This window comes from Arvicanthis niloticus, chromosome 23 (genome assembly GCF_011762505.2).
Source record: "Arvicanthis niloticus isolate mArvNil1 chromosome 23, mArvNil1.pat.X, whole genome shotgun sequence".
NCBI lineage: Eukaryota > Metazoa > Chordata > Mammalia > Rodentia > Muridae > Arvicanthis > Arvicanthis niloticus.
Window position 1 is genome coordinate 35446157 of NC_133430.1, and position 27946 is coordinate 35474102.

General features: G+C 41.0%; 1 protein-coding gene across 2 annotated transcripts in view; it reads right to left on the minus strand.

Annotated features, from left to right (window-relative positions):
- Positions 1–27946, minus strand: part of Susd6 (sushi domain containing 6) — a 92905-nt gene that overhangs the window by 34183 nt on the left and 30776 nt on the right. For both annotated transcript variants that reach the window (XM_076921833.1, XM_076921834.1), the window contains exon 2: positions 14359–14579. In XM_076921833.1, coding sequence (XP_076777948.1) covers positions 14359–14479 — 121 coding nt within the window. In that variant the 5' untranslated portion in view covers positions 14480–14579. The remainder of the gene's footprint in view (positions 1–14358; positions 14580–27946) is intronic.

Here is a 27946-nt window from a genome sequence, read left to right on the forward strand (position 1 = left end):
TACACAGAGAAACCCTGTCTCAAAAGAACCCAAACCAACCTACCTAACAAATATATAAAAGATAAAATTAAGTTGGTGAGTGGATTCAGGATCTTTACACCCTCTGCTCACTTAACCAAAATTTGCTCTGGAAGAGGTAAGATAGGTTCATTCACTCCATATGTAAATTGATGGTTCTTAACACGTGATTCTCAGAGCAGCAGAACTCAGGAGAAATGTAAAAATTTCAAACTTTATCCCAGATCTACTGAATGAGAAGCTCTGTGCAGGTTAACAATCTGTGTTTAATAAACACTGCAGAGCGTATGAACACTCAAATCTGAGAGCCACTGGGGTAAACGACCTGTAAGGTCAGTCCATCAGTTCCCTGACATGTAAACCTCTTAACATAAAATAAGTAAGTGTTGTCTAGAATTTTTAGTTTGGAGCCCACATAACTGCCACTGAAGTAAGAAAGCTTCTCAATTCAGCATATCCTTCCACTCTGTAGGCTCAAAACTGCATGCAAACGAGCACAAAGTGCTGGGCAGTGGTGGTACACACCTTAACCCCAGCACTCAGGATGCAGATCTAAGTTCAAGACCAGCTTGGTGGACACACTGAGTTCCAGGCTATTGAGGGCTCCAAGTATTCGAGGTGATGATGGAACAGTCATTTAAGCTCTGATTGGAGGGTAGACAGCATGAACTTAGGAAAAAAGTCTGATACCTGACCCCGACCCCACCTGAAGGGCCACACCAGCTTTTAACTGGAGAGACCAACTTCCAGATGAGTCACAGGCTTCTCTAGAATGACTAGAGATTTAGCATGAAGCCATTCTGCCCAAATCCTATCTGTGGTGGCTAAGTATTTGTTTTGCAGAAAAAGTGGGGTAGGACACACACTGACAAAGAGACTACTCCTACCTATTAAGGGGTTTCATCATGGGAAGTGTTGTGGGCCCTCTGACACATTTTGGCACGCACTAGTGGAGGGAGTGGGTTTCTATTGGTAAGTGGCAGGAAGTCAGTATTGCGATATACAATCCAGCATCTCAGACACTGTCAACCAGAGTCTAAACTCTGCTGATACCTCTGCTCTCTGTCCTCTGCTTCACACATACCCTTTTCTTGAACTCGTTTCTCTAGTCTCAATAGAAAAACAGATGTCAGATTCACAGCCTTGACAATACCTTTGTCTGATATGGCCATTGTCTGTGGAAAAAAATTATTTGGAGAGCTGAACAGATTAGATGGATGAGCAGTTAAGGGCATGTATTACTCTTCCAGAGTACCTGAGATTAGTTTGCAGCACCCAAACCTAACAGCTCATAATAGTCTGTCACTACAGTTCCAGGAGGATACTATATTCTGTGTGCACGTGTGCACACGCGCGCGCGCACACACACACACACACACAAATAATTTTTAGATGTTTTAAAATACTTTTAAACCTTTCCCTTTTTTTCTCTTATCTTCTTTACTCTCAGAAATGAGAAATCATTACATTTGAAAGTTCTAGATACACTCAATAGATTTAGTCTGCAAACTAGTTCAAGATTAGTTCAGAAAAGAGATTTTGACTGAAGGAAAAAAGCATAACAATTCCACATAATTATGATTCTACAATAATTCCACTGGCTTATACTTTGATAGTTTAGCCACCATTACACACACACACTATAAATCTCTTTATACACACAACTTTAACTATTCCTACATTTACCTGGAACCAACTTGTTTTTTAACATTAAACATTATAAACTGATTTTAATATCCTCTAAATAAAACATACAACTTTAAAAATGATTACCAGCAAAATCCATTATGACCTAGGACATAAAAAGTCAACACTATATTTTTAAAATTTGCCTAATAACCAATCTTCTGAATGCAAGAAGGGCTAACTGAACTACAAAGGCTCTGAAATTCTTAATAAGGTACCAAGAATAATATATGAACCAATAGGTTCCTTTACTGAAAGCCATTCTAAAGAAACCTGAGATACATCTCTGTTAAGATAGTTCTCTGCAACCTAGAATACATCAAATAGAGCAGTCCTCACTCTATTTTCCCAATTACTCCAGGAGAGCAGATCACAAATGAAGAACTACATGGGCCAGATGGCACCTTCGCTATTCTCCCTTCTCTAATCAAGTAAGAACCTCTCACATCCTTTGGCCTCCCCAAGAAATCCATGACACTAGCCAAGATCCACAGGGGAACCTCCCTCATAGTGCATCAGAGAAATAAGAAACTCCTGTCAGACAAGTCTCCACAGGCTAGCTGAGCTATGGTAGAACAGGATGGAAAAGGGGGACCTATTTGGACTCCTCCCCACAGGCAGGCTGCACAGATGAGCCTGTCACTTCCTGTCTCAAAGGGAAACAGAAGACCAACTACCAATTTTATCATCCTCAATCTTCTCCCACAACTTGTACTTAAACTTCTCTACCTCTAACCCTCCTATTTCCCTGCTTAGACTCAATAATCCCTTAGTATTTGTTTTTCTTGCATACTTTAATCCTTCAGACCCTACAGGAGAGTTTGTTCCTCTTCCTCTTCAGCTCTGACACTCACTGGGAAGGGTGTCCGTCTCTACCAGCAGCACCCTGCCTCTCTGCAGGACACTCAACTTTTCTTCAGTGCTGTTTGAACAGAAGGAAATGGAGTGCTGAGGAGATGTATCAATTGGTAAAGTGATTGGTATGCAAATAGAGTCTGAGTTCAGATTCCAGTACCCAATCAAAAACCCAGTTGTCCTGTAAACCCACTGCTGAGAAAACAGAAACAGATTAAGATTCTGGCCTTACAGAATGGTGCCACTCACATTTAGGGCAAGTCTTCCCACCGCAACTAACCCAATGTAGGAAACCCCTTACAAACATATCCAGATAATTCCATGGTGATTCTAAATCCGACCAAGTAACAATCATCACATGGTCATTAGAGTTTGGGGCAAGGTTTTAGGGTTTTAATACAAGGTATTTTAATCTTCAAAACAAAGAGTTCCAGTTTTCCAAATTTTCCTAAGTTTTATCAATCTGGTTGATTCTTTCAAATCGAAGACAGCCAAGCATTAGAATTCTATTCCTGGGGAAAATGCTGACATTCCCCTAAGAGAAAGGGCCAGGACTAAAGACTCTTGTTACTTCCATTTATATACATACAACAAAGCCCATTTTCCTCCCTTAGATATTATTAGTTCACTTTTCTATAGTGATAAATACCATGAACACCAACCATGCATGGAAGAGTGTACTTAGGCTATTGGTTCTAGAGGGATGCTAGCAACTAACAGGCATGGCAGCAGAAGTAGGAAGCTGAGAGTCACACAGTTAATCACACGCACACAGCAGAGGAAAGGCAAACTGGAAGAATGGTGAGGAAGAACTCTCAAAGCATGCCCCACCGCAGTGATGTACTTCCTCCAGCAAGGCTGCACCACTTAAACGCCCCCTAACCAACTAGAAACTAAGTGTTCAAATACCCAAGCCTCTGGGCAACATTTCTCATTCAAACCCATAAGTGGTAAGAGACAGGTGGTGTCCTATAAAGATGTGACTCTGAACAGGATCTTGCAAGACAAGTGTAGGAGGACAAAAAAGCAGGTGGGATTCTAGCCATGGAAAGAATAGGATGGGAATAGGCTTGAAGACGCTAATCTTCAAGCAAAGAGAAATAAGATGACCTTTAACTTTGACTTGTAGGGACAAAGGCTAGGTGGCCAGGAGAAGACGAGGGGGCTATGGATAAAGTACAAAGTCAAACCCACTCAAATACTACTCCAGCCTGAGGAAGAGGTCAGAGATGCCATGGTTTTCATTTACTTCTAATGATCTTTCCCCTCCATGCTGGTCTTCCTTTCCCTGTTCATTTTCCTCCTCTCTCCTCCACTCCTTTTTCTCTACTCCAGATCTAAAGGGTTCCACTTTGGGCTATAAGATCCCTACCCAAGCTGAAAACCAGCCCATTCTACAATGGATTCTGGGATCTGACTAGGTCCTATCTTTTCCTCTCCACTCCCATTCCTGCAATGTGAAAATAGTTTCATATGCTTCTCAACTCTCTGCCAGAGTTGGGGACAAAGATCTTCTCACCAGGAACTATAAACCAACAGGGAGGTCCCCATGCTGCTACTACTCATGGGCCTTAGAATTAGTTTTGTCCGTCCTCCTACAGAGGACAACCCATAATAAAGTACCACCCAAAGTGGACTTTCCCCAGGACACCCTTAGAATTATTAGTGGCCTAGGTATAGCAAAGGAACAACATAAAATTTGTCCCTGCCTTCAATGAGATTAAGAGCAAATACATAGACAGCCAAGGCTATACAGAGAAACCCTGTCTTGAAAAACCAAAAGCAAAAAAAAAAAAAAAAAAAAAAAAAAAAAAAAAAAAAAAGCAAATACATATAAAACCAAAAGAAAAAAAGAACTAAAGACTGAGAAACTTAAGTATAAACAATCTCAAAAAACCCAGAAAGCTCAGAAAACAAAAAAGGTCTCCTTTTAAGGACATAAAGCAGAGATCTACACAGCCTAAGAACGTCTCTAGCTAACTTCACAGTCCAGGAATTGGCAAGTTTGAGTAATTGTGCATAGTTGTCAATGAGCCTAAGTGAGCTACACTGGCTCAAAACACTACTACTGCAACCAAGCAGTGGTGTGAACAACTTTACTTTAAAAGGGAGGGAGGCTTTTTCCCTATCACCCTAAACCTCTCTACACCTATCTCCAGGCTTAGGAAACAGGCTGCCATCACGACCACTCAGCCATTTTCTGTAGGCAATAATCTCAGCTACAGTCTTGTGCTCTCTCAGCTATCCCTAAGTCAACAAGGCTGAACTATCAGAACTCAAGACAGTGACAACATATGTCCCACTGGCTCTGGAGGAGACATGTGTCTACTACACGTGAAGAGCTGACCTCACCCTCTGCATTTCATAAAATGTTCCTTGTTACTCAGAATAATAAAAGCTATAGCAGATTCTGTAACCCTGCTGTACTCAGCCTTAACTTCCTGAAACCCACTTATGCCCCACCCTTCATAAGAGTTGCAATATCAAAATTACTTTCTACTCTCAAAAAAAGCTTGCAAAAAAGAAAACTTGAATCTATCTTCCTTGTATCGCTGCTTGGAAATTAAACAACTGTATGTTAATATGTAGCTATCAGCAAAGCTAGCAAGCCAAGTCAAACAAAGAGAAATCTCCCTCTCTCTGGAGATGTCAAAGAATCTAGGTAGAAAAGGCTCTTAAACTTATGAATTCTGCATTGAAAAATGGCTTAGTGGTTAAAGTGCTTATTGTTTATATGTGAGGACTGAAATTTGGATCTTCAGAATCCTTTTTAATGCTGGATGAGGATGAAGGCCTACCTGTTAACTCCAGAATTGGGAAGGTAGAAATGGAGGATCCCCAGAACAAGCTGGCTAGCTAGACTAGTCAAAATTGCAACACAATTCTTTACAGAGCTTAAAAGAACAATTCTCAACTTCATAAGAAAAACAAAACAAAACAAAACAAAAAAACCAGGATAGCTAAAACAATCCTAAATAATAAAAGAACTTCTGGAGGTATCACCATCCTTGATTTCAAGCTGTACTCCAGAGCAATAGTAATAAAAACTACATGGTATTGGTATAGAAACAGACAGATTGATTAATAGAATCAAGTTGAAGACACAGAAAACCCACATACTTGGTTTTTGGCAAAGAAGCCAAAACCATACAATGGAAAAGGGAGAGCATCTTCAACAAACAGTGTTGATCTAACTGATATCAGCATATAGAAGAATACAAATAGATCTATACTTATCACCCCACACAAAACTCAAGTCCAAATGGATCAAAGACCTCAAGTTAAAACCAGATACACTACATATAAGAGAACAGAAAGTGAGAAATAGTCTTGAACTTGTCAGTATAGAAGACAACTTCCTGAACAGAACACCAATGGCTTAGGCACTACAGTTGAAAATTAATAAATGGGACCTCATAAAACTGAAAGGCTTCTGTAAGTTAAAGGATACTGTTAATAGGACAAAACGACAGACAGCCTACAGATTAGGAAAAGATTTTCACCAACCTTATATCTGACAGAGGGCTATTATTCAAAATATATAAAGAACTCAAGAAGTTAGATACCAACAAACCAAATAATCCAATTAAAAAATGGGATACAGAGCTACAAAGAGAATTCTCAACACAACAATCTCGAATAGCTAAGAAGCACACAGAGAAATGTTTAACATCCTTAGTCATCAGGGAAATAAAAATGACTCTGAGAATGCCTAAGATCAAAAACTCAAGGGAGAAGTTTTGGAGCAAGGGGAACACTCCTCCACCGCTGGCTGGGAGTGCAAACTTGTATAACCACTCTGAAAATCAATCTGGCAGTTTCTCAAAAAACTGGGAATATTTCTACCTTAAGACCCAGCTATACTACTCCTGGCCATATATCCAAAAGATGTTCTACTATCCCACAAGGACACTTGCTCAACTACACTCAACTTGTTTACAGCAGCCTTATTCGTAATATCTAGAAACTGGAAACAACTCAGATGTCCCTCAACTGAAGAATGGATAAAGAAAATGTAGTTCATTTATACAATGGAATACTATTCAGTCATGAAAAACAAGGACATCATGAATTCACAGGCAAATAGATGGAACTAGAAAATATTATCCTAGATAAGGTAACCCAGAACCAAAAGGACATGCATGGTATGTACTCACTTATAAGTGGGTATTAGCCATAAAGTACAGGATAACCACACTATAATCAAAAGACTCAAAGAAGACAAAAAACAAGAGGGGCCCAAGGGAGGATAGCTAAATCTTTCCCAGAAAGGGAAACAAAATAGGTATTGGATGTTGATAGAAAGAGGGAACGGGAGGGGAGAGGGGATAGGGATGGGGAATGGGGAATGGGGAAATCAGATGTAGGAAGAGTAAGGGAGAGAGAAGGGAAATTGGCTTTCTCTAGGGGCAATTTCTAGGACGTGCCAGAGACCTGGGATGGGTAGAGGCACCAGGGGGTATATGGGGTGACTCTAGCTGAGACTCCTAGAAATTCGGGAATGTGGATCCAGGAGTGGCCACTTCCTCTAGCCAGGAATAATTACAGTTACCTATCCATAAAACCTCAACCCAAAATGTATCTTGCCTAAGTATAGGAACAAAGATAGAGCAGAGATGGAGGAAATGGCCAACCAATGACTGCCCCAAATTGAGACCCATCCCATGGGCAAGAACCAATCCCTAATACTATTAATGATACTGTTATTAGACAGGAAGCTAGTATAACTGTTCCCACCCAGTAGCCAGTGTAAAGAGATGCAGAGACCCACAGACAAACATTAGCTAGAGATCAAGGAGTCTTATGGAAGAGGTGGGAAAAGACTGAAGGACCCAAAGAGGAAAGGGACTCCACAGGAAAGCCAACTAACCTAGACTCTTGGGAGTTCTTAGAGCCTGAATCTCCAACCAAAGATCAAGCACGGGCTGGACCTAGGCCCCCTGCATATATGTAACTTATAAGCAAATGGAGCAGGGGCCGTCCTTGAGTATGTTGCCTGTCTGCTTATGGATCCCGTACCCCTAAATGAGGCCTTGGTTGGCCTCAGTGGGGGAGGATGCGCTTAGTCCTACAATGACTTGACTTGTAAGGGTGGGGTAATGGGGGGGGACTAGCACTCTAAAGAAGAAGGGGAAGGCAGAATGGAGAAAGACTGCATGAGAGGAGTACTAGAAGGAGAGGGGGTCTGATATTGGGATGTAAAGTAAAGAAATAAATGTAGTTTGAAAAAAGAAAAAAGGGGGGAAAATGGAAAATCCCTAGAACAAGCTGGCTAGCTAGACTAGTCAGATTGGTAAACTATGGTTCAAGTGAGAAGAGATCTGTGGCCCAATGAATCAAGTGGACAGTAATCAAGGAAGACTCCAAAGGTCAACTTCAAGCTTCCACGTATATATGCTCCCACATATATGCATGCTACACACACAAACACAAGGTGGGAGGTGAACCAAATGGCAGCTATATACAATAAATACAAAGCTATATACTACTGACCTCAGTGGCTCTATGACAGCTGCTACTGAAGGTGCACATGAACTGAATCTATCTGACCAATTCACACTTCTATACAAATAAATTGTAAAAATTTAATATTAACCTTATCCTCTAGTGAATTCAGATTTCCTTGTATTTAATTTGCTCAAGTGAGTTGGAAAGAGCTAAGCTATCAATGAAGTCTCATTCACATGGCACCATGGAAAGGCTGTCTTCTAAACATTGCTGTCTCTCTGGGCTCCAAAGGTAAACATCAGGCAGGCCAAAGTCATGCCTATCTTACCACAGTCCTGGCACCCAGCCACAGCAACATAAGCCACCCTGAGTGGGAAGCTGCTCACACCCTTCAGAGGCTTATACTCCGAGTGACAAAGAAGAATGGAATCTTCCAGTGGGTAGGAGGTAATACAAAGAATTCATCTAGAAATCTACCCACAATCATTAGAAACTCTGGTTACCAACTCAATTTTTTCTTTTTTCTCTTTGTTTTCAGCATGTTGTCATCTTCTTTTGATGAAAAGATGGACAGGTTAAAAATTAAATAACCTCCAAGTTAACAAGTAAGACCATATTAAAGGGATATCCACTGCTGAACAGATATGAATTTCTGTTTAATGAGGATATTAAGCCAACTGAGATTCAGGCAGGTATTCAATTTAGTGGGCTCAGGTATTATTTGCTAGAAAGACAGTACAAAGTTACCATGTACCTGAATGTTCTAAACATGGCACAATTAGTCTGCAGAGAATAATTTCTCAATGTCTTTTCACGATACCAGGGTTTAACAAACCCAGCAATTGACCTATCCAGCCTCCTACACAATCTTCAAGTCTTTTTATAGTCAAGGTAATTACCCCATGGAGAGATTACATCACTTTTGTCAGTAGGGTTTGCAGCTGACAGGAAGACACTTTGCGGATGTTTTGGGAACTACATCCTCATTTAGAAACACATTGCTATGGCCCCCATTGTTCCTTTCTAAGAATAGAACTGCCTTGGCAAACCCTGTGCCTAAACTGGAACCAAACAACCAACAGCCATGGTGGGTAAGAACACAACTTCAGAGGAAAACATAGTAACCTAGAGATGAGTCCTGTATCCTTTTGATACAGGAAAAAACACAGTTGGGTCTTTATTCACTATTAGAACAAGTCTCTGGAGGCTGGTCTTCCCCCCTCAATCAGGAAACCTAAGAAATGGGTCCAAGGACACCTACCATTTGGTACAGGTAGGCCAAGGCCAGCAAGGTTATGAACAGAGTCAGACTGAACATAAACATCAGCCAATTCCACCATCTGTAATTATGTACCCAGGTAAGCTACCCAACACTCACCTCAGTTCCTCTTTCCACAAGGCACAGCAATGGTGCTCCTTATGTACATTTCCTATCTGCTGCTCTACCATTCCCAGCTTGGTGTACATTATCTAACTCAGGTCCTCCTGAGATGGTGAGGTGAGCCAAAGAGGTCTGACAACACCTCACTGATAAAGTAGCATTCAAGGCCAAAGCCACATTCTATTACAGAGAATCTGGTTTCCAACAATTTTTATCTTCAACAAAAACTAAGAACTTTCCCCTCTCACTCTACTGTGTAGAAATACAGGTGGCTGCTTTTCCCACTATCTCAAAATTGCACTGTGTGAACTGTGATGCTTAACATGGCCTTATGCATCATGGCAACATGGGGAGAGGATGATCTGAAACAAAGAACACTAAATTTGTCAATAAATATCTTCTGGACTGAGACTGCAAAGCATTTGATCTGAGTCAGCAGCCCACCTCAATTGAGATCATCAAAATATGCAAAGATGGGCTTTCTAAAAAAACCTAGGGATTCCTCAAGTAACCAATCTTTCCTCAACAGTCAGATTTAACACCTGCTCCAAATCTCTTAACCTGGACAAACAATGACTCAGGGTATTCAGTTCCATATTTTCATGAGATCAAAGGTGTTGTCTTTACAAAAGTCTCCTGTGCAGTGTGACTCAACAGTAGGTCACATAACAACTCTGCTGTTATTTAGAAGTTACATCACGCCTTATGTATGTCATGTGCCCTCCAATCATTTTTATTAGTCTATACAACATACCAACCTGACATTCTTAAAGATTGTTGTTTCTCTTTAACAGCAGCATGAAGAGGTCAAGTGATTTGCCCAAGGTCATAACTCAAGTTTCTTCAGATCAAGTAGAGACATCTGGGAGAGACTGTCCCATAGTGGGGTCCTAGTTCCTCTCTAGTCCAAGAAAGGTAGTATGAGTAGCATATGCACACAATTTGCTTTTAATTCTGATCTTGCCATGAAGACCATGAATTGTGTTTCCGAATGATGCTTCTGCATAACAAGATAGGCTTCCTCTGCCACACCTAAAAAGGAGTCTCCAATAATCTTCTCTGTTTAAAGAAAAGACCAAAGTACAATCTGGCCTTTGTTTAATGCTTCTCTAATACTTTTGCTAGTATAATTCCAAATCCTGAGCTATAGATGAGACAACATCTAGGTATGATAACACACACACACATCTGTAATCCCAGTACTTGAGAAGTTGAGACAGAAAGACCACTAGTTCAAGGTCAGCCTGGCTACATAGTTGAGACTCCCTCAAAAACCAACCAAAACAAACAAACAACCCTGAAGGATGAGGAACAGAAGATGAAAGAAAGGGCAGGCAGGCAGGCAAGATGGCTATGGAACTCAAACCCCAAACATAATGTACTAGAACTCTCAAATGACCCCTTACACAATTCTTTTTTGTTTAACCTGAGATTATAGCCAAGACTCTATGTGATCCTATAATCAGAGGCTATGCTCACATAATGCTTCTAGGGAACGTATTATCTATGGTCCAATGGCATTCTAATAGCCATGAATGTGCATGATATGTGCACATGTCTATTGTCTACTAGGGTTCACTGGTGGCAAGGCTATATATTTTACACTTTAAGATATCTCTGAAATGAGGGGCTGGAGAGATGGCTCATCCGTTAAAGGCTAGGCTCACAACCAAAAATTTAAGATATCTCTGAAATGGGTATTCAGGAGCAGCTACAAAAACACATAAGAAATTGAGAGGTAGGGTCTGGAAGAGATGGCTTAGTAGGTTAAGATCACTTGCTATTCAAGCTTAAGGACCTGAGGACTGAAGTTAGACTCCCTAGCATCCACATTAAAAGCCTATAAAACATGTGTCTATATTGTGGGGTGGAGATAAGGGGCTCCTGAGAGCTCACTGGCCCGCCAGGTAGCCAAAACAAAGCTTCTAGGTCAGTGAGAGGCCCTGTCTCAAGGCAGTTAAGATGATAGAAGACACCAGATGTCATATTCTGGCCTCCACATGCATATGTTTGGGTACAGAAACTCACATCCACATGCATGTACACCCCCCAATACACACACACACACACACACACACACACACACACACACACACACACACTCACGAAGGGGAAGCAGGGGCTCTTCCTGAAAGGAACTGCCTTTCTTTAGCTTCACTGTATCTGAGTCTTGGTTTCCTGGTGAGCATACTTGGCACAGTGCTCATGGCAGTCACAGCCATGCAGGTGTGCTCTGAGTTTTCAGGCCAAGGGGGTGGGTATCACCTTCTCCTAGAAGCCAAAAAACATTGCAGCAATGTTGGCATACTGGATCTTAGTAATGGTAAAAGCCCTTCTCCCTGTCTCCACTCTGCTCCCAGATAGTATGTATTTTATGAGGAATAAAAATGACTTGAATGTTAGGGTGGTGGGAAAGAGTCTTTACAGTGGGGAAGGGAAAAAAAAAAAAAAAACAGCTTCAACTTTTCCATTCTAGTTTGGGCCCACATTATAAACAGATAATTTTTCCACATTGAAAAATAATAATCCCTTTATCTAGCCAGTCTGAAACCTTGGGTAGAAAGTAGGAAAAGTGTTGGGTAGGTGTAAAATGGGGCGGGAGATGGAAGGAAGAAAGCATAGAGCAATAAAAAGGAAGGTGGAGAGGGTGAGATGGCTCAATGAAACTAAAGGGGCCAAATCCTCTGCTAGCAACAGTGCAGCTTAACATGCTAGGGCAGCGTCCAGGAGGAGTCCTGGGAAAGGCAGTCTACAGAGGTTCCTAGGCACCAGTCCAGGTTCTGTTCCTGGACCTACCATTAACTGTTAGACCTCAGGCAAATGTACAACCTCTGAAATCTGGCTGAGAAGTTCACCCTTCCTTCTAGCTCTGACAATTGTCTCATTCAAGCACATACCTACTAAGCAGCATTTGTTCTAGGCTAACTAGGGGAATGGGAGCAGGGGAATACAAAACTTCTATAAAGAACCAAATATTCTGTTTGTCTGTCTGATCCAGGGTCTCACTCTGCAGCCCAGGCTGGCCTTAAACTCATGGATAGTCCTCCTGCCTCAATTTCCTAAATGCTGGGATTATAGGCAAAGAGCCAAATACTTTAGCCACTGTTTTTTACTATACCTACTTAACCTTTTGCCATTACAACACAAAAGTAGCCAGAGACAATATATATTAAAGAATAAACATCTCATATTCCACTCAAATTCAACTTATAGGCATTGAAACTTGAATTTCATATAATTTTTACATGTCACAAAATATTACTTTTCTGCTTTTTTTTTTAGCATGTTAAAAATACAGGTAGCATGAAGATCATACAAAGGAGGCAGAAGCCAGGAATGGTGGTACATATTTGTAATCCCAGCACTAAGGAGCTAGAGGAAGGTGGTCCTCAAGCTCAAGGCCAACCTGTATTATAGCATTAAATCAAGTTTTCCAGACTAGTTCTCACTACATAGTGGGGAGTTAGCATGGAGCAGTTTGCTAGTTTCTGCTCTAGAGTTAAGAGCAGTAAGCATGACAACTTTAACACTGTGTCTCTTCTGCACGTATCACTTCTGGAGACCTTGTATAGGCCAGTCTTGTTTTCCTTTTCATACAAGTATGATCCCATACTATGGAGTCCCAATCATCAATGGTACCAGGGGTTGTACTGGGTTTCCTCATGGCTAGGAAGGAAAGGGCAGAAGGAGGGAAATCAGAAAAAGAAGTATGGATACAATAGGGAAGGCTATAATGGAACAACTGAATCAATAACCATTTCTCTCAACAGTTCAGAATAACGCTAAAAGCAGACAAATCCTCCTATCAGTATGTATGGGTAAGAGGGTAATAGAAATGATAATAGAAGAGATAGCACTGAATTATGAAAAGTCCTTGGCCATATATGTGCCTCATCACCATTAAAGTCCCATTCCAGGATAACTCTGCAATCCCTCTCCAGGGAACAAATCCAAGAAAACTGCCATCCTGGTTGTTCTAAAGAACTCTGGCAAGGATTCCATTATTGCCAAACACCAATGTTCACACCAGGACTCACAGATACACAGATAGTTCTAACATGCCATCCAATGGCCTGCTTATTAGTATATCCAAGTATATGTTTTTTTGGAAAGGATGCCAGGTCTGAATTGCACAAAGTGAAGTGATTAAGGACTTTGGAATACTGTCAACGCATCAAGAATCAACAAATTCAAAATGGCTCACTCCTGAATTCTCAGTCTCTCTTAGGAACATTCCATCTTATCATCCTCAATAGAAAAGCTCTCAGAGTCATGAAAGTACAGACTGAGGAGCTAGAAGTGACAGTCAACTTCTTCATTTAACACATGAAGAAACTGAGCTATGGGACAAGGCTCTGGGCTTCGCCCAGAATTACAATGTAATTACAATGTCAGGTACCAGGTCCTATTTTTACTAGGATACAGAATCTCGACTGTGCTCCTGGTCTGAGAAGAGGCACAAAAAAACAAGGGCAAAAAATGAACAAACAATAAAAACAAAAGAGTGAACATCATTAAGTGTTTTACTATGTAACATTAATACCTTTGCAACCCCCAGTAAGGTAGCTACTGTTATTAACCCACTTTGCAGCTGAGGAAGCCAGAAATTCACAGTAATAGAGTGATTTGCTCAGGGTCATAGGCAGCAATAGGAATGGGCTCTAAACCCATGCAGTCTAATTCAGCTCATTTCTGTCCCTGTATAATCATGCCCTGGATCCTAGGTTTTTCTCTTGCTGAAAATGCCAACAGCTGGGGGGAAGGGAGATAATGTAATCACCAGCAGGTTCCCCATCTTGCTCTATTAGGCTTCAAAGAACTGACTTCCTGCTGTACATACCAGACTATAAAACAAAACAAAACAAAAAGTTCTTCCTGAATTGCCTGACAAAAAGTAAGTCCCAGTCTCCAGGACAAACCCTGGTATAAAGTCTTCCCCTCCCAAACACAAAAGGCAGATTTGAACTTACCAGAGGCTAATCCATCTCCCAACAGAGTACAAAGGATCACCAGTTGAAGAAACACTCCATGCCCCGCGGAAGCCACAAAAAATTCTGAGCTTCTTTTTGGTGCTATCCTGCCATGGCACATCTTTTATCCGTCTGAGGTTTTTATTTATTTGTTTTGTTTTGTTTTAAAGAATGACTTTAAAATCCAGAAGAATCCTAAAGCCAGCCAGGAGTCGCTTCACCTAAAACAAACAAGCAAAAAAAGACTTAAAGTGAAAATTTCAGCTATAAGTTGGTTAGATGCAAGCACTCTGCAAGGAAGCCACAATCACACACTAGAATTCTAGCAACTGAATCCTTACTGCCAAGAGACAAGCACAGAAGCTCCTCCTCGGGAGCTGCCAAAGCTTGCCGCCAGCTGTTGTCAAAATCTGATCTAGGAGGCAGACCCTTTCAAAAAGGGACAGGGGACAGTTCCAGCTCACCTGTACATCACCTGCCCAGCTAGCCAGGTCAGTGTTCCTTTCAGAAACTGCCTGCTCTGACAGGACCACTGGCCTATAGGCTCCAGCAGAAAGCAGCTGTTGACACAGAGCTGCTCCGCCTATGTCACTTGGCCTCAAAGCAACTTCAGCTAACCAAAAGGAAAAACAGAGTGAGCACATGTCTTAAAGGAATAACTACACCGCCTAGAGAAGGAATGCAGCAGCAGGAACCAAGGGCACAGAGGCCTAGCTTATCAGAGGCTGAGAAGTCCCTGAGGATTTCTTTCACCAGCCCTGAATCTCAAACTATTCAAGGCTCAACCCACACACCTGTGACCAGAGGGGTGACATTCTATTGACTAACCTTTAAAATGATGAGAATGTGGAAGACAGGCTGTAGTTGCTAAATGGCCCCACCACCCATTTCTGGTTCAGGCTGACATGAAGAATAGTAAGAAGTATACATACATACATACATACATACATACATACATACATACATGCGAGCATGCGCGCGCGCACACACGCACACACACACACACACAAATCAAGCTCAGTGTGAGGGCACACACCTTTTAATCTCAGTGTTCTGGAAGAAGAGTCAGAGCCAACTCTTCGAGTTCAAGGCCAACCTAGTCTATATAGGGAGTTCCAGATCAACCAACACTATACAGTGAGACCCTGTCTCAAACAAACAAACAAAACCAAGTAGTAGTCAAGAATTTAAGGATTATTTTCTAAATGTCTTTAGAGAAGATGCTGGGTTGATAAAACATGAAGTGGGCCTATTCAGTTATTTACCAGTTACTCAAATATCCCAGTTTATAGAAGGTATTCAAAATAACATATTTCCTTTTTAAAAATTCCCATACACTCAACATAAAGCTCTAAAGGCACAGATCAGAAGGCCTCCCATCTACAACCCTAATAAAGGACTCCCTGAGTCCTGGCCAAAGATAATAGATGATAACCAGACTCAACTTTAATGTGTATCTGAAGCCTTGACTCAAACCCATGTTCCCCACACCCCCAGAGAAGACAACTGCAAGAAGTAACATGAGTTCTCTCAGTGTAAAATAGAGCACTTTATGAGACTTTTCAGTACATTAGTCAGGGATCGAGAACAGAGCTAGCCACTAACTGGTCTTCACCTCTTTTCTTTGTGACAAAAGCATCTTTGGTCCTCAGTTTTTACTCAGACTCTAAAGCTGTAAACAGAGTAGTTCACAGAGAAGTCTGTGCTCATATTTATATGGCTACAAATGGGAGAGTGGGAATGCCTATATTGAAATATTTGTTCCTTGTAGCTCTTAGCTCAGTTTCTTCTCTGTAAAAGGTTTTGACTCAAGCAAAGTGCCTGACCCATTTAAGTCCTCAGTAACCTTACTGTCACTGCTGCTACAGTCAAGCTGCTTTTCTACAAGATGCAAAAAGAGGTGGTGGTATTTAAAGTGAAAGAGGTTAAAGATGTTAAAGGATATGTCCAGAGCTCTAGCTGGCCAATGATAGATTAACAATGAGTCTTGTGGTGCTATTATTTCAGTATATCCGCACTAGACAACCCTATGAGGAATTCTTCAGTCATCTCTTTAAGGCAACAACTGGGAAACATCAAGAGTGTCATCTGCATGTGCCATATCACAGCACATGCACAACACATAGTTAAGTGGTGAGTGGGTATATGTAAGATAGTGCCTTAGGTGTTCTGCACATGAGTATCAGGAGTTAAACAATACTACCCAGAGGAGCTGATGCTACTCTGAGTCCTAAATGATATGTAAGACATATTAGAGGAGAGGGGGCTGTAGAGGAAGCAGGGAGGTTTTACCATATATGGGTGAATCAAGAGTACTCCTAGCAAAAGTTCAGAAAAAGGCTAAACCAAGGAGTTGAAAGTCTACTTGAAAAGCAAGTAAAACTGACAAGGATGTTAAGAAGGGAAGTTACAAGAGCAAATTTTTTTTAAAATGCATTGTTTTAAAATTATGTATATTTTTTTATGTGTATAGGTACGTGCATATTGGATGTAGAGGATGGAGGAGGGGTGTTAAATCCTTTGGAACTGGAGGAACACAGATGTAAGCTGCTTGATATGGCAGCTCCCATCTTCCCATATGGAAGAACAGTATGTGCACTCTTAACCACTAAGCCTTTTCTCTAGTCTCAGGACACCAATTTTATTTTTTAAGATCACTCTGAGAGGAATTTTAAAGAATTGGTCAAGACAGAAGATAATCTCAATATTCTTTATTTTATATATGATGCCTTTGGAAGGCAACTTAATAACAGATTCCCAAAAAGTACATATTCTGACTTATTGATTTTAATTCTAGATCTATCATCAGAAATCACAAGTGTGCAATAACATATACATATGTAGGACACTCAAGAACATTGTTTGGAAAAGGAAAATATTGGAACAATCTGAAAGTTAAAACGATTATACTAGTTATAATACACTTAAAATACTGTTCAGTTACTTTAAAATGGGGCATTCTAAATCTTGTTAATATAAAATACCTTCTTATGTCTGAAAAAATGGAATGTACACTTGTATTTTTAAATGTATTAATTTATGTTAGCTTTTTAAGATTCAGTCTCTGTAGCCCAGATTGGTGTTGGCCTTGCTAGGTAGCCCAGGCTGCTTTAAACACTTCATTCACTGCCTCAGCCTCCCTAGTGTTAGTGAATGCCATTATACCCAGCCCATGCTTGAATTTTTAAAGGGTGTATGTTATACACACACTTAAATACACCAAAAATCCCTCAGGAATAATGCATATGAAATATTGCAGCAAGGCTTTCTGGCTTCTATTTCTAAGAATGACTCTCAGGTCTCATGCCATCCACAGAATTTTTTCCCTAATGCTTTTATATTTCTCTCTGTGTAACCCAGGTCTCCTCAAATGGTTAAAAATCAAGAAGCAAAAAATAAAAACCAATTACTATACAAATTCTCTCAATCTTCTTAAGCACTGTACTTTGTACCCATAAACTTTTTAAAAAGATAAAATTCAAATCAATTTAATGTAGCATGACTTTTGTGTCTATTTCCTCAACAAACTTCTAGGAATAGTCACTTTAAGGGGTCAGCCCTATGGGCATCTCCAGAGAGAATCCCTTTCCTGACACTTCCTACCATGCCTACTCCCAGGAGAACTGGCTCCTTGGTACCCTTCACTACTTCAACTTGAACTGGCTAGTGCATCTATTTGTTTATCTGCCTCACCTAGTGGACTTCCTTGAAGGCAGAGACAGTAAATCACTCATTTTGAAATCTTTAAGAGTTAGCACAGCATAGGCCCTTGCATTTGACAGAGATTGCAAATGTTTGCTAACCTGTGAGAGGACACAGAAAGTGGGGAGAAGGTGGAGGAGTACAAGCACCTGATTTGTTCTGTCTCACCAACTGCTGGCTTCTCTCTTATTGCTTAGGCAGCTACCTGAACCAAGAGACCAACAAAATGTAGTACTTGATCTCAAGTACAAAATGCAGAGAGTGGTGTGTGGATTTACAAAACAGGGAAAACATAAACGGAGTGTCATCAATGGAGTATTTATGTGTAAAGGATGGTCTAAGGTTACTGCTTCAAAATAACAGAGGAAAGTCAACTTGCAAGACCCCAGAGTATCACCAGCTACAAGAAAACCCAGCTAATTTGGACAAAAAGTCAAACAGCAAATCAGATCTAAATAAGGAATTATCTAGTTCAAACATAGAATTTTAGGCCGGGCAGTGGTGGCGCACGCCTTTAATCCCAGCACTTGGGAAGCAGAGGCAGGTGGATTTCTGAGTTCGAGGCCAGCCTGGTCTACAGAGTGAGTTCCAGGACAGCCAGGGCTACACAGAGAAACCCTGTCTCGAAAAAACAAAAAACAAAAAACCATAACAGTGAGACAGAAATACTGTAACTTCAAGGCCAGCCGGGGCTACAGTATGAGACCCTATTTCAAACAACATCAAACTGGGAGAGGGGTATCACTTTCTTTAGTAGTATAGCCACTAAAAAGTCATCCACACTCCAGTAAATAATTTCCCACCCATATTCATGCAGGCAACCCTGAACTCAATGGGTCAGGACTGTACATGTGTACACACACATACAAGAAGAGAGGGAGGGGAAATTTTTAGCCTACACTTCCAAGTACAGTTACTATTGGGGGAAGTCAGGGCAGGAACTCACAAGGCAGGAAACTAGAAACTAGGTTGACGCAGCCTGTTTCTTACATGATTCAGGGGCGGCATTGCCCAAGTGAGCTAGTCATCCCACAGCAATTAACAATCAAGAAAATGCACCACAGGCTTGCCCACAGGACAAACTGGTGGGGTCATTTTCTTAAGATTCCCTCTTCCCAAATAACTCTAACTTGTGTTGAGTTGACATAAAACTGACCAGCACAGTATCATTGTCCCTAGAGAAATACTAAGGCTTACACTGTTATAAAGGGGGTGGGGTTGGAAGGGGAGATCCATTGCACATCAGTATTCTTCTGGTATGTTATTGACCATGTAATTAATCTATTTTTGAGACAAGGCTTCCCTGCGTAGCTCATGATGTCTCTGAATTTGCAGCCATCTTCTGCCTTGCCTCAGTAAGAACTGGAATTTGGAATTACAGGCATGCACCATAGTGCCACCTGCTACACCCTCGACTTTTAAAAAGATTTACTTTTAATATGTCTAATTATGTATACTTGTATCTATAGGAGGTATATGCATGCACATGCAGGTCCCATGGAGGCCAGAGGCTTCAGATGCCTTATAGTCAAGAGTTTTAGATGGTTGTGAATTACATGATGTGGATGCTAGGAATCAAAGAGCAGTATGAACTCAAACCACAGAATCATCTCCACCCCTAGAGCCTCTATTTAAAAAAAAAACAAAACCAAAATCATACATGATTGAAAAAAAAAAAAAAACAAAACAAAACAAACTGGAACTAATCCTTTGTTTTCTTTCTTTTTATTTTTCCAGACAGGGTTTCACTGTGTAGCCCTGGCTGTCCTCAAACTCACAGAGATTCTCCTGCTCTGTTTCCCAAGTGAGTCTGGGATTAAAGGCATGTCGTGCCTCAATTTTCAAAGCTAGCATTCATCCACCCTCACAGGAACGTAACAAATGAAGTTTTAGGTGAGCAGGGGTGAGGGACATGTGCTAGGCAACAAGGCTTTCTGGCTTCTATTTCTAAGAATGACTCTCAGGTCTCATTTCATCCACAGAATTTTTTCCCTAATGCTTTTATATTTCTCTCTGTGTAACCCAGGTCTCCTCAAGCAGTGTTTTTCCCTCCAAAACACAGGGCAAGAGAAGACATGGAAAGTCTGCATTCATCATTCTGATTTTCTTTCTTGGGAACACAGCTGTTGTCCTCAAAGTGGGCAGCAGTAGTAAGTCCCATTTTAGATGGTCAGCCCCACAAGGACAAGGTGCTAGCCTTTCACATTTGTGAACCAACAACAATAAAACCTAGGGGACTGCATCCTGCTCAATGTGATGAGCACTTGTTTCTGCCCCTAAACTTCCATATTGTACCTAAGCTGTAACTCTAACTTTAGGAGAGTCACTTATCTCTGCCAGCTTCCTCCTCTGTAAAGTGGGAGAGGGGTATTATTCACTTTACTATCTTACTAGGCTTAGATGAAGCTCAGCTGGTCCAAAAAGAAAAATGAGAAGAAATTCTGTTAATTAGACCTGTTGCTTCTGTGTAGTCTTGGCCAGAATCTGCAACTTGAGCCCAAAGTTTATATGGTTTACTTGCTTACTGTTACCATTAATGCTTCCAGGTTAATGACACAACCTGCTAAGAAAAGTCACAGGTGCTCAAGAGTTACCTTCAAAACTATCTCAATGCTTGAGAAAGTAGCAACAGATGAAGCAACATAAGACAGCAGGCACCCTATTCACTAGGTAGACCAGGCACACATCGTCTTAGTCCGTTTGCCCAGATGCCCCCATTCCTGTGGAGAATGCCAGTCTTGCTGAAGTTGTGGGATCAGGTCACACTGAGTTTTCCTCTCTTGATTCAAAAGGACCTGACTCAGAAGGCACTATCTTCCAGGTACTGGAATGTTAACTTCAGTTCACATATAATATTTAGGATAAATTATTAGATAAACCATGAATCATGTATCTATTAATCAGGAAAGGGAACTGGGAAGAGAAAACCAATTTGAAACCTTTTCTTATCTCAGACTAATACAGAAGGGGATGAGAGAAAGAGTGTAGAACAAGGTAGTATATTCCTTTGACCAACCATCTACAACCAACCCTCTCACTGCACATGATGGGAAAGGACAAACAAAGACCTTTTCCTAAAGTATGAACAGAATGTAAGCACCTGATTACATTTCAGAATGTAATAACAAGAAGTCCAAAGTTCCCAGAGGAGAATATCAAAAAGTGACTACCCAGGCCCTTCCGTAACTCTTACCTTCTTAGATGGGATTGTAGAATTTTTCCCCTTTTCACTCCCATTCACCTTCAAACCATCAGGACCTCCTGCCATCCCCTATAAACAATATGAGGTTTTGTAGATGCCGTCTATATTCTTCCTCCTATGGATTTTTTCAATCACTAACTTCTATTTCCCTGAGCCACTATCATTTCAGTGCTTTCAACAGCTTCAATTTCTTCTATTGGGATTTGAGGAACATTTAGTAGAACATTACCTTACCCATTTAACTGCAGGGCAGAGCAGGGAAGCAGAAGGGAGAAGGAGGAGGGTGGGGAGGGGAAGAAAGGAAGGGAAAGGAATGGAAGAGGCGAGAAGGGGAGAGCTAGGTAATCCAGCTGTCCTTGAATTGGCAATCAATTTGTCAAATACTTGGATTATAGCTATGTTCCACCACTCCTTGGTAACAATAACTTTTGTTGAAATTTAATCTGCTCCTAATTATAAAAATTACCCTCAGCTTTCCTCTTAAGCCACCTAAAAGTTACTAGAATGTGCCAGAGATTTTCTTGAATTGCTTTGATATTCCTTACAACTTGTGATGCTCCAGAAGAACTGCTGTTGATACTCAGGGCATCACATTTTCTCCCAAGATCCAGGCAAGCAGGAATACCAGTGACACACAACCATATCCTTCCTTGTTCAGTCCTTTCAGTCTTCTAGGACCTAGCAGCAGTTTTGACTATAGCAGGGACCTGACAGGAGACCGCTAGGTCCAGCATTAGGCAGTGGTTCTGTCCTCAAGCAAGCCACCCAGTCTTCCCAGTGCTGAGGGGTTGACCTATGTGGCTCCCAAGGCGCCTTTCAGGTCTAAGGAATTCAAACCCTTCTAGAAGTGACCCAAAAGTATTTCCTCTGAAAAAGTCTACAAATGTTCTATTCTAACTAAAAGGAAGAAATGTTAAATCTATCCTAGCAGCCCTTCCAACTTCATCTTCCAAGACCAAACTTGAGCATCTATCTCCCTCTGCATCGCAGTAAACTCAAGAGAGTCTACTTTACCATTCAGAGCTTAATCAATCCATCAGCACATTTGTACCCATCATCTAGCACACAATGTTCCTAAAGCACTTTCCAAAAATAACAAACATCTAACAAAGAGAGAGAGAGAAAAAAAAAAAACACACACACACACACACACAAGAATCAAAAAGCCAGCCAACCCAAGCCTCAACACACAAACAACACTGTAGCAATGCAGGAGCCTAGGGAAGAGATAGAAAAATGTAGGAGAAATGAGAAGAGAACAAAGCAAAACCAACTCTGACAGGAAAAACAAGAGAAAGCAAGGAACTCAGCCATAAATGTCTAATCTGTAGCCAGGAAGTCACTTTTTAAAGGCAGAGCTTTACTGTAGACTGACAGGCCGACCTACAACAAAAACTTCACTTCCTGTGCTTTTATTTTCTTACCAGTGGAAGGAAAATTGTTCAGCTAAGACTCTCTCAGGAACAGCATTGCAGACCAGGGCAGATCTCTGGCCCACTTGGACAGTATTAACTGGATGGTCTAGGGAAAGTAATTTCAGTTCCTATCTGCAAACTGGGTAACACCAGTCTTCTGGGGCTGCATGAGGTGGAAAACAACAAGCATGACCTACGGAATGTATCTGAAACTGACTTCAGTTCAGGATGGTAAGGGTGCTTCCATCAGGCTGTGACTGATACCTCGCACTGGATTCCCTAAGGGCAGTCTTTGAATGTGGTTGAGAAACATCCTGAAATCAGGCTCAAAGTACAAGGTCAGTTCAGATTTAAAAAAAAGCAAAACCCCAAAACAACCAATGAGTTAAACAAGTGAACCTTCTTTTTTCAGCCTTAAAACAAGGTTCTTTCCAAATTCCAAAATATTTTTAAAGGCACTTAATTAAGCATATATGAAAAAATAAATATCCATTTACCTGCTTGAAAAGAGTGCCCTGCTCTTTGGAGTTTTTTTTTTTTTTTTTGGGGGGGGATCACTCTACGTAACCCTGGTTGGCCTGGATCTCTGTGTAGACCAAGCTGTCCTTGAACTCAAGAGATTAACCTGTCCCTGCCTCCTGAAACAACCAAGTATATCCCCCTCCTTGAAGCCCATACAGTGACAGGTTTCTTTCACATGCTGCATCTACCACAGGTAATGACTGGTTCACCAATTCTACTTCTCTCCACAACCCAGAGTGTTCAATAAATACTTGTTGAACTAAGAGGAAGAATGGGATAAAAACCTTCGACAGATAGTTTGTGTAGAACAAAAAAGATGGCAAAGCAGTGACAGACATGAAGCAGAAGGTAAGGGAGTGTATCAACTTCAAGTAGCAAATGCCTGGCAGAAAAAGCAGCGATTAGTTTCTAGGCCCCAGAAATAGATATATCATTATACCCTCTACATGATTCGCAGCAGAGCTAAAAGAAACAGGTTCCAATATTCACCCTGCAAACAGAAATCCAAGAAAGTGATTTGTTCAATCTGAATCCTCACGACTCTATGTTTTCAGGAACTGTTCAGCAAAATATGAACTAGCTGTCTTCCATACACGGTTTGGGTTATCACAGAGATCAGATGTGGTATCTTGCTCTCAAGGAATTCACAATATGCTGGCGAAGTACATGCTTATCTACAGAATTCAAATTGCTACTAGGACCTAAAAAATGTATTTTATAGTGCTTAGAGAAAAAAAAGGAGTTAAGAAGCAAAGACATAATTATGTACGGGTGGGGTATGTATAAACTGTATCCTGAACTCACGTATACACTGGTGATCACACTTCCAAGACAATCTTTTGCAGACATCTTTTTTATCTGCAGTGATAAAACAAAGACAAAACAAAACAAAAACTCAGAAGACCAAGTCATTTTTTAAGATGAAGAGGGGAGCAGTTCATTTTGTCTGCCTAGAATCACAGAATGCTTCTGTCTGGTAACAAGAAATAGATACATATCTATATGTGTCACTGGAGAGGATATTTAGGAGCCATATTTTAGTGTTCAGAGCAGTTATAGCTGTTCAGGAAACACCTCCTCCATGTCAAAAAATAGCAAACCCAAAGGAAAAGGCTGCTGCACTTGTGTTTACTTTTTACCATCTACGTGGATGGCTTTCCAAAGGCCCTCAAGTGGGATGATATAAACAGGTCTGTGTCACTTCCTGGTTCTCAGGCCTTCTGCTAAACTCCCAGTCTGTCTGGGAAGGCTGCCTTTTTAAAAATAAACCTTTAAAGCTCACCAAAAACTCCAAACTTAAACCATCCTTTCCTTTATTTCATTCAATTTCACTGAAATTAAATGGGGTAGAGAACAAGAAAGGAGAGAAAATAATCACAGAGAAGGAATCTTGAGTTCAAACAAAACAAAAACTGTGCTCAATGAAAGTCAAAGTCAAGAGAAGTGGGCTCTACTTATGCTAACAAGAACTGACCTTGAGCAAACAAAGATACCTCATCTCTGCACAAGGAGGGCTTCCGCAGTCACATAATCCCAGCATCATTATCCAACCTGCCTGAACCTCACTCAGGTTCCTTATCTGCTGACTTGTTTTACTTATATGGCTTTTCTGCACTATATAAGGAAAGGAACACAAAACACTTAGCATAATGCTGGCATATTATGAGTCATCAAAAATGATAGTTACCACTATCATTAGTACCTATCCTTACTATTGTTGTCATCATTTGAAACAGAGTTGTGATAGTTGAGCTCTATTTGAAGAGCTTCTCTGTTCCAAATCCTGTAATTCATAGTTACTGTCTCTTCTTTTTCTTCCATTTTTAAGAGTGCTAGACAAGAGAAGAGAGGTACATTAGGCAAAGTCTGACAGTTAAACAAACATCCTTGGTGTCTATATTAGGAACAGTAGGGAATGATCAACCCAGAAGGGAATCCACAAGTAGCTTAAAATCAAATAATGAGATATATCATTCTCCAAAATAGAAAGACTTGTATATTTTCTTTTATTATACTCATAGCATTGTGACATACCCACAATGCACACTCATGAATGGAAAGAACAACATTTCCCTGGCAGCAGAACCCAACTTCAGACACTTTACCTTTCACTACGGAAAGGTCCCCAGCAGCCCTTTAAGGAAGCCCTAAAAGCACAGTGGCCAATCCCACTCATTTCTACTGATTAATCCTGCCACCAGAATTTTGTTGTGGTGGTTGTTTAAAAGTCTACCCCCCCCCCACACACACACACATACACACACACACACACACACACAAAAACAGAGAGACAGATACTCATCTTCTTGGGATGGAGGATGTAGCTTACTTATTTAGTATAGAGCTCCTTAACACTGCATAAAATCTGGCCAGATGGTGCATACCAGTAATCTCAGCACTTAGGAGAAGAAGGTGAGGTCATCCTCCCCTATATATCAAGTCCCAGGCCAACCTGGAATGCATGGGACAATCATCATCATCATCATCACCATCCCTTGCTACCCCTAACTCCTAGTTGTTTTCACTCACAATTTTATGCCAGCTGAGAACCTCCAAACTCAAGACTCACTACTAAGAGTGATGAGGGTACATTACTTTCCTCTTGCATTTTTTTATTCTCTGTACAAAGGTGAAGAAAGGCAAACTTGACCCACAACCTTCCAAGTAAGTCAGCCCATACATGTTGTTTGAAGATATCTCAGGAGGAAAAATGGAAAACAGGATGAACCTAAAGATACAAGATGATAGATAGAGGCTTATCATTTACATCTGTAAGATCAAAAGTTTCATTTCTAAAGGTTTTTATTTCCAGGGTTTTCCTTTCTGCAATGATATTTATATTACATGAAGATTCTCAAGGACCAGGGCAAAAGGACAAAGCACTGAGAGAGTAAACAAAAACTCAGCAAAGCTCTCTAGTAGAGTGGTTAGAGGGCAACATCTGGAACAAAACTAAGACCTGGATAACATGCATTAAAACAGAAGTCAGAGTTGTGGAGGGAGCCCTAGACCTATCCATACAATTAGTCCCTGAAAAAATATGCTGCTGCTCACCCACACCACTTCACATATTGCTTCTCTTGCTCAGGTCACTCACAGGCAGCAGATGGCCCTAGCCCTAGGCAGATGGCTGAATATGAACAGGACAAAACTAAAGCCCATTCCTGATTGTAAGAGTGCCTGGGGGCTGGCACAGCTCAAAATGAACAGCAGCATCCAAGATTCTCCAGCACCTACAGAGCTCAAAAAGTGACTGGGTAAAGAGTTTAGTAGAGTTAGGGAAAGACTCAGTACAACTCTCAAGCTGACCCAAGAGTGGTCATCCATTCATTTACTATGTATATACCACAATCTAAGCAGTGTACTAGCAACTAGGGAAACAGTGATGACAGAGGTGGTGACAAAAGACTATCTGCACTCAGGAAGTTCTCTGAACTGTAAGGGCAGACAAGTAAACAGATGACAATACAGTAGGGGAAGTGCTGAGTCCAGGGCAAAAACAGTGGGGGAGGCCAGAGACACCTGGCATGCAGTGGTCCAAACTGACCCTGGCTTTACAGGTGTTAGCCAGGCATGAAAGAGGTAGAGAAAAACATAGGGATCATTCCAAAAAGAAACAACTGAGAGGCAGAAGAGAATTGCAAACTACCCCACCTTTGCTGCTAGCATGAGACCCTAACCATTACTACATAAAATGAACTGTGGGGTCATCTTATCATGTCCTATCTATTCAATTTAATAGAAACTGTAACCTCAGCATGAGCTGCAACTTGCCCAGGGATATAGGCCTTGAGTGCCTAAACCAGAGCCCAGTTCTCTCACTCAACACTTTCCTCAGGTTTTTCCCAATCAGAATCTGACTGCTGACTAAACCTTCAAGGACACATATCAACCACAGATCTGTTCTCCCTGGGTAAGGTATATTCTGAACACCCCTGGAAGGGCACTTGCTGAGGCCTCTCTACCAGATAAAAAAATCAGTAGTAGAGTTCTTTCAGGAGTGCCAGTGTAGCATAAGAACTCATGAGAAAACAGTAACAAGTACTACCTTCTCTTCTGGAAAGAAGCAGCAGGCATTTCCAACAGAACATGAGATAGGCTGTCTCTATTTTATAGATGCATGAGACACAAACATGCACATACATTATTTAAAAACTGGGACACCTTAGAAATGCAAGACTGAGGAGAAATCTGTCAATACAGAACAGGATACATGCAGGCAGGCTTAATTAAGACTCTGAAGCCAGTTTCCAAGGGACCTACCTCCTTGTCTAGCTAATCACATTAACTTAGCTATGAGAAGCAATCACTATAGAGAAGTTACCCTTGGGGGTGACCATCAGTCTAGCAGACAAGCCTTTAATGTGAGGGCTCAACTGCCCTGTCACCTCAATCTCTACTTTCAATAGCAATTGCTCTGTGATCCCAGCTCTCAACCAGGCTGCCTACTCTGAATCAAGAGTATATGTAAGGTGGAAGAGAGCATTCATTAACTTTTGAAGTTTAACTCTCTCTCTACAATCTAAACAGACAGGAAGTACAGTTGTTCAACTGCTAAAGCGTAATTTCTCTTCTGATTATAACAAAGCAAAATTACATGTCAATATCTGAGCAGAGAGGGGGCTGGCAAGAAGGCGGCTCAGTTGATAAAAAGAGCAAGCATGCTACTAAGCCTGACAACTAAGTTTGATCCCTAGGACCTACATCACTATGTGGAAAGAATCTACTCAAAAGTTGTCTTCTGACC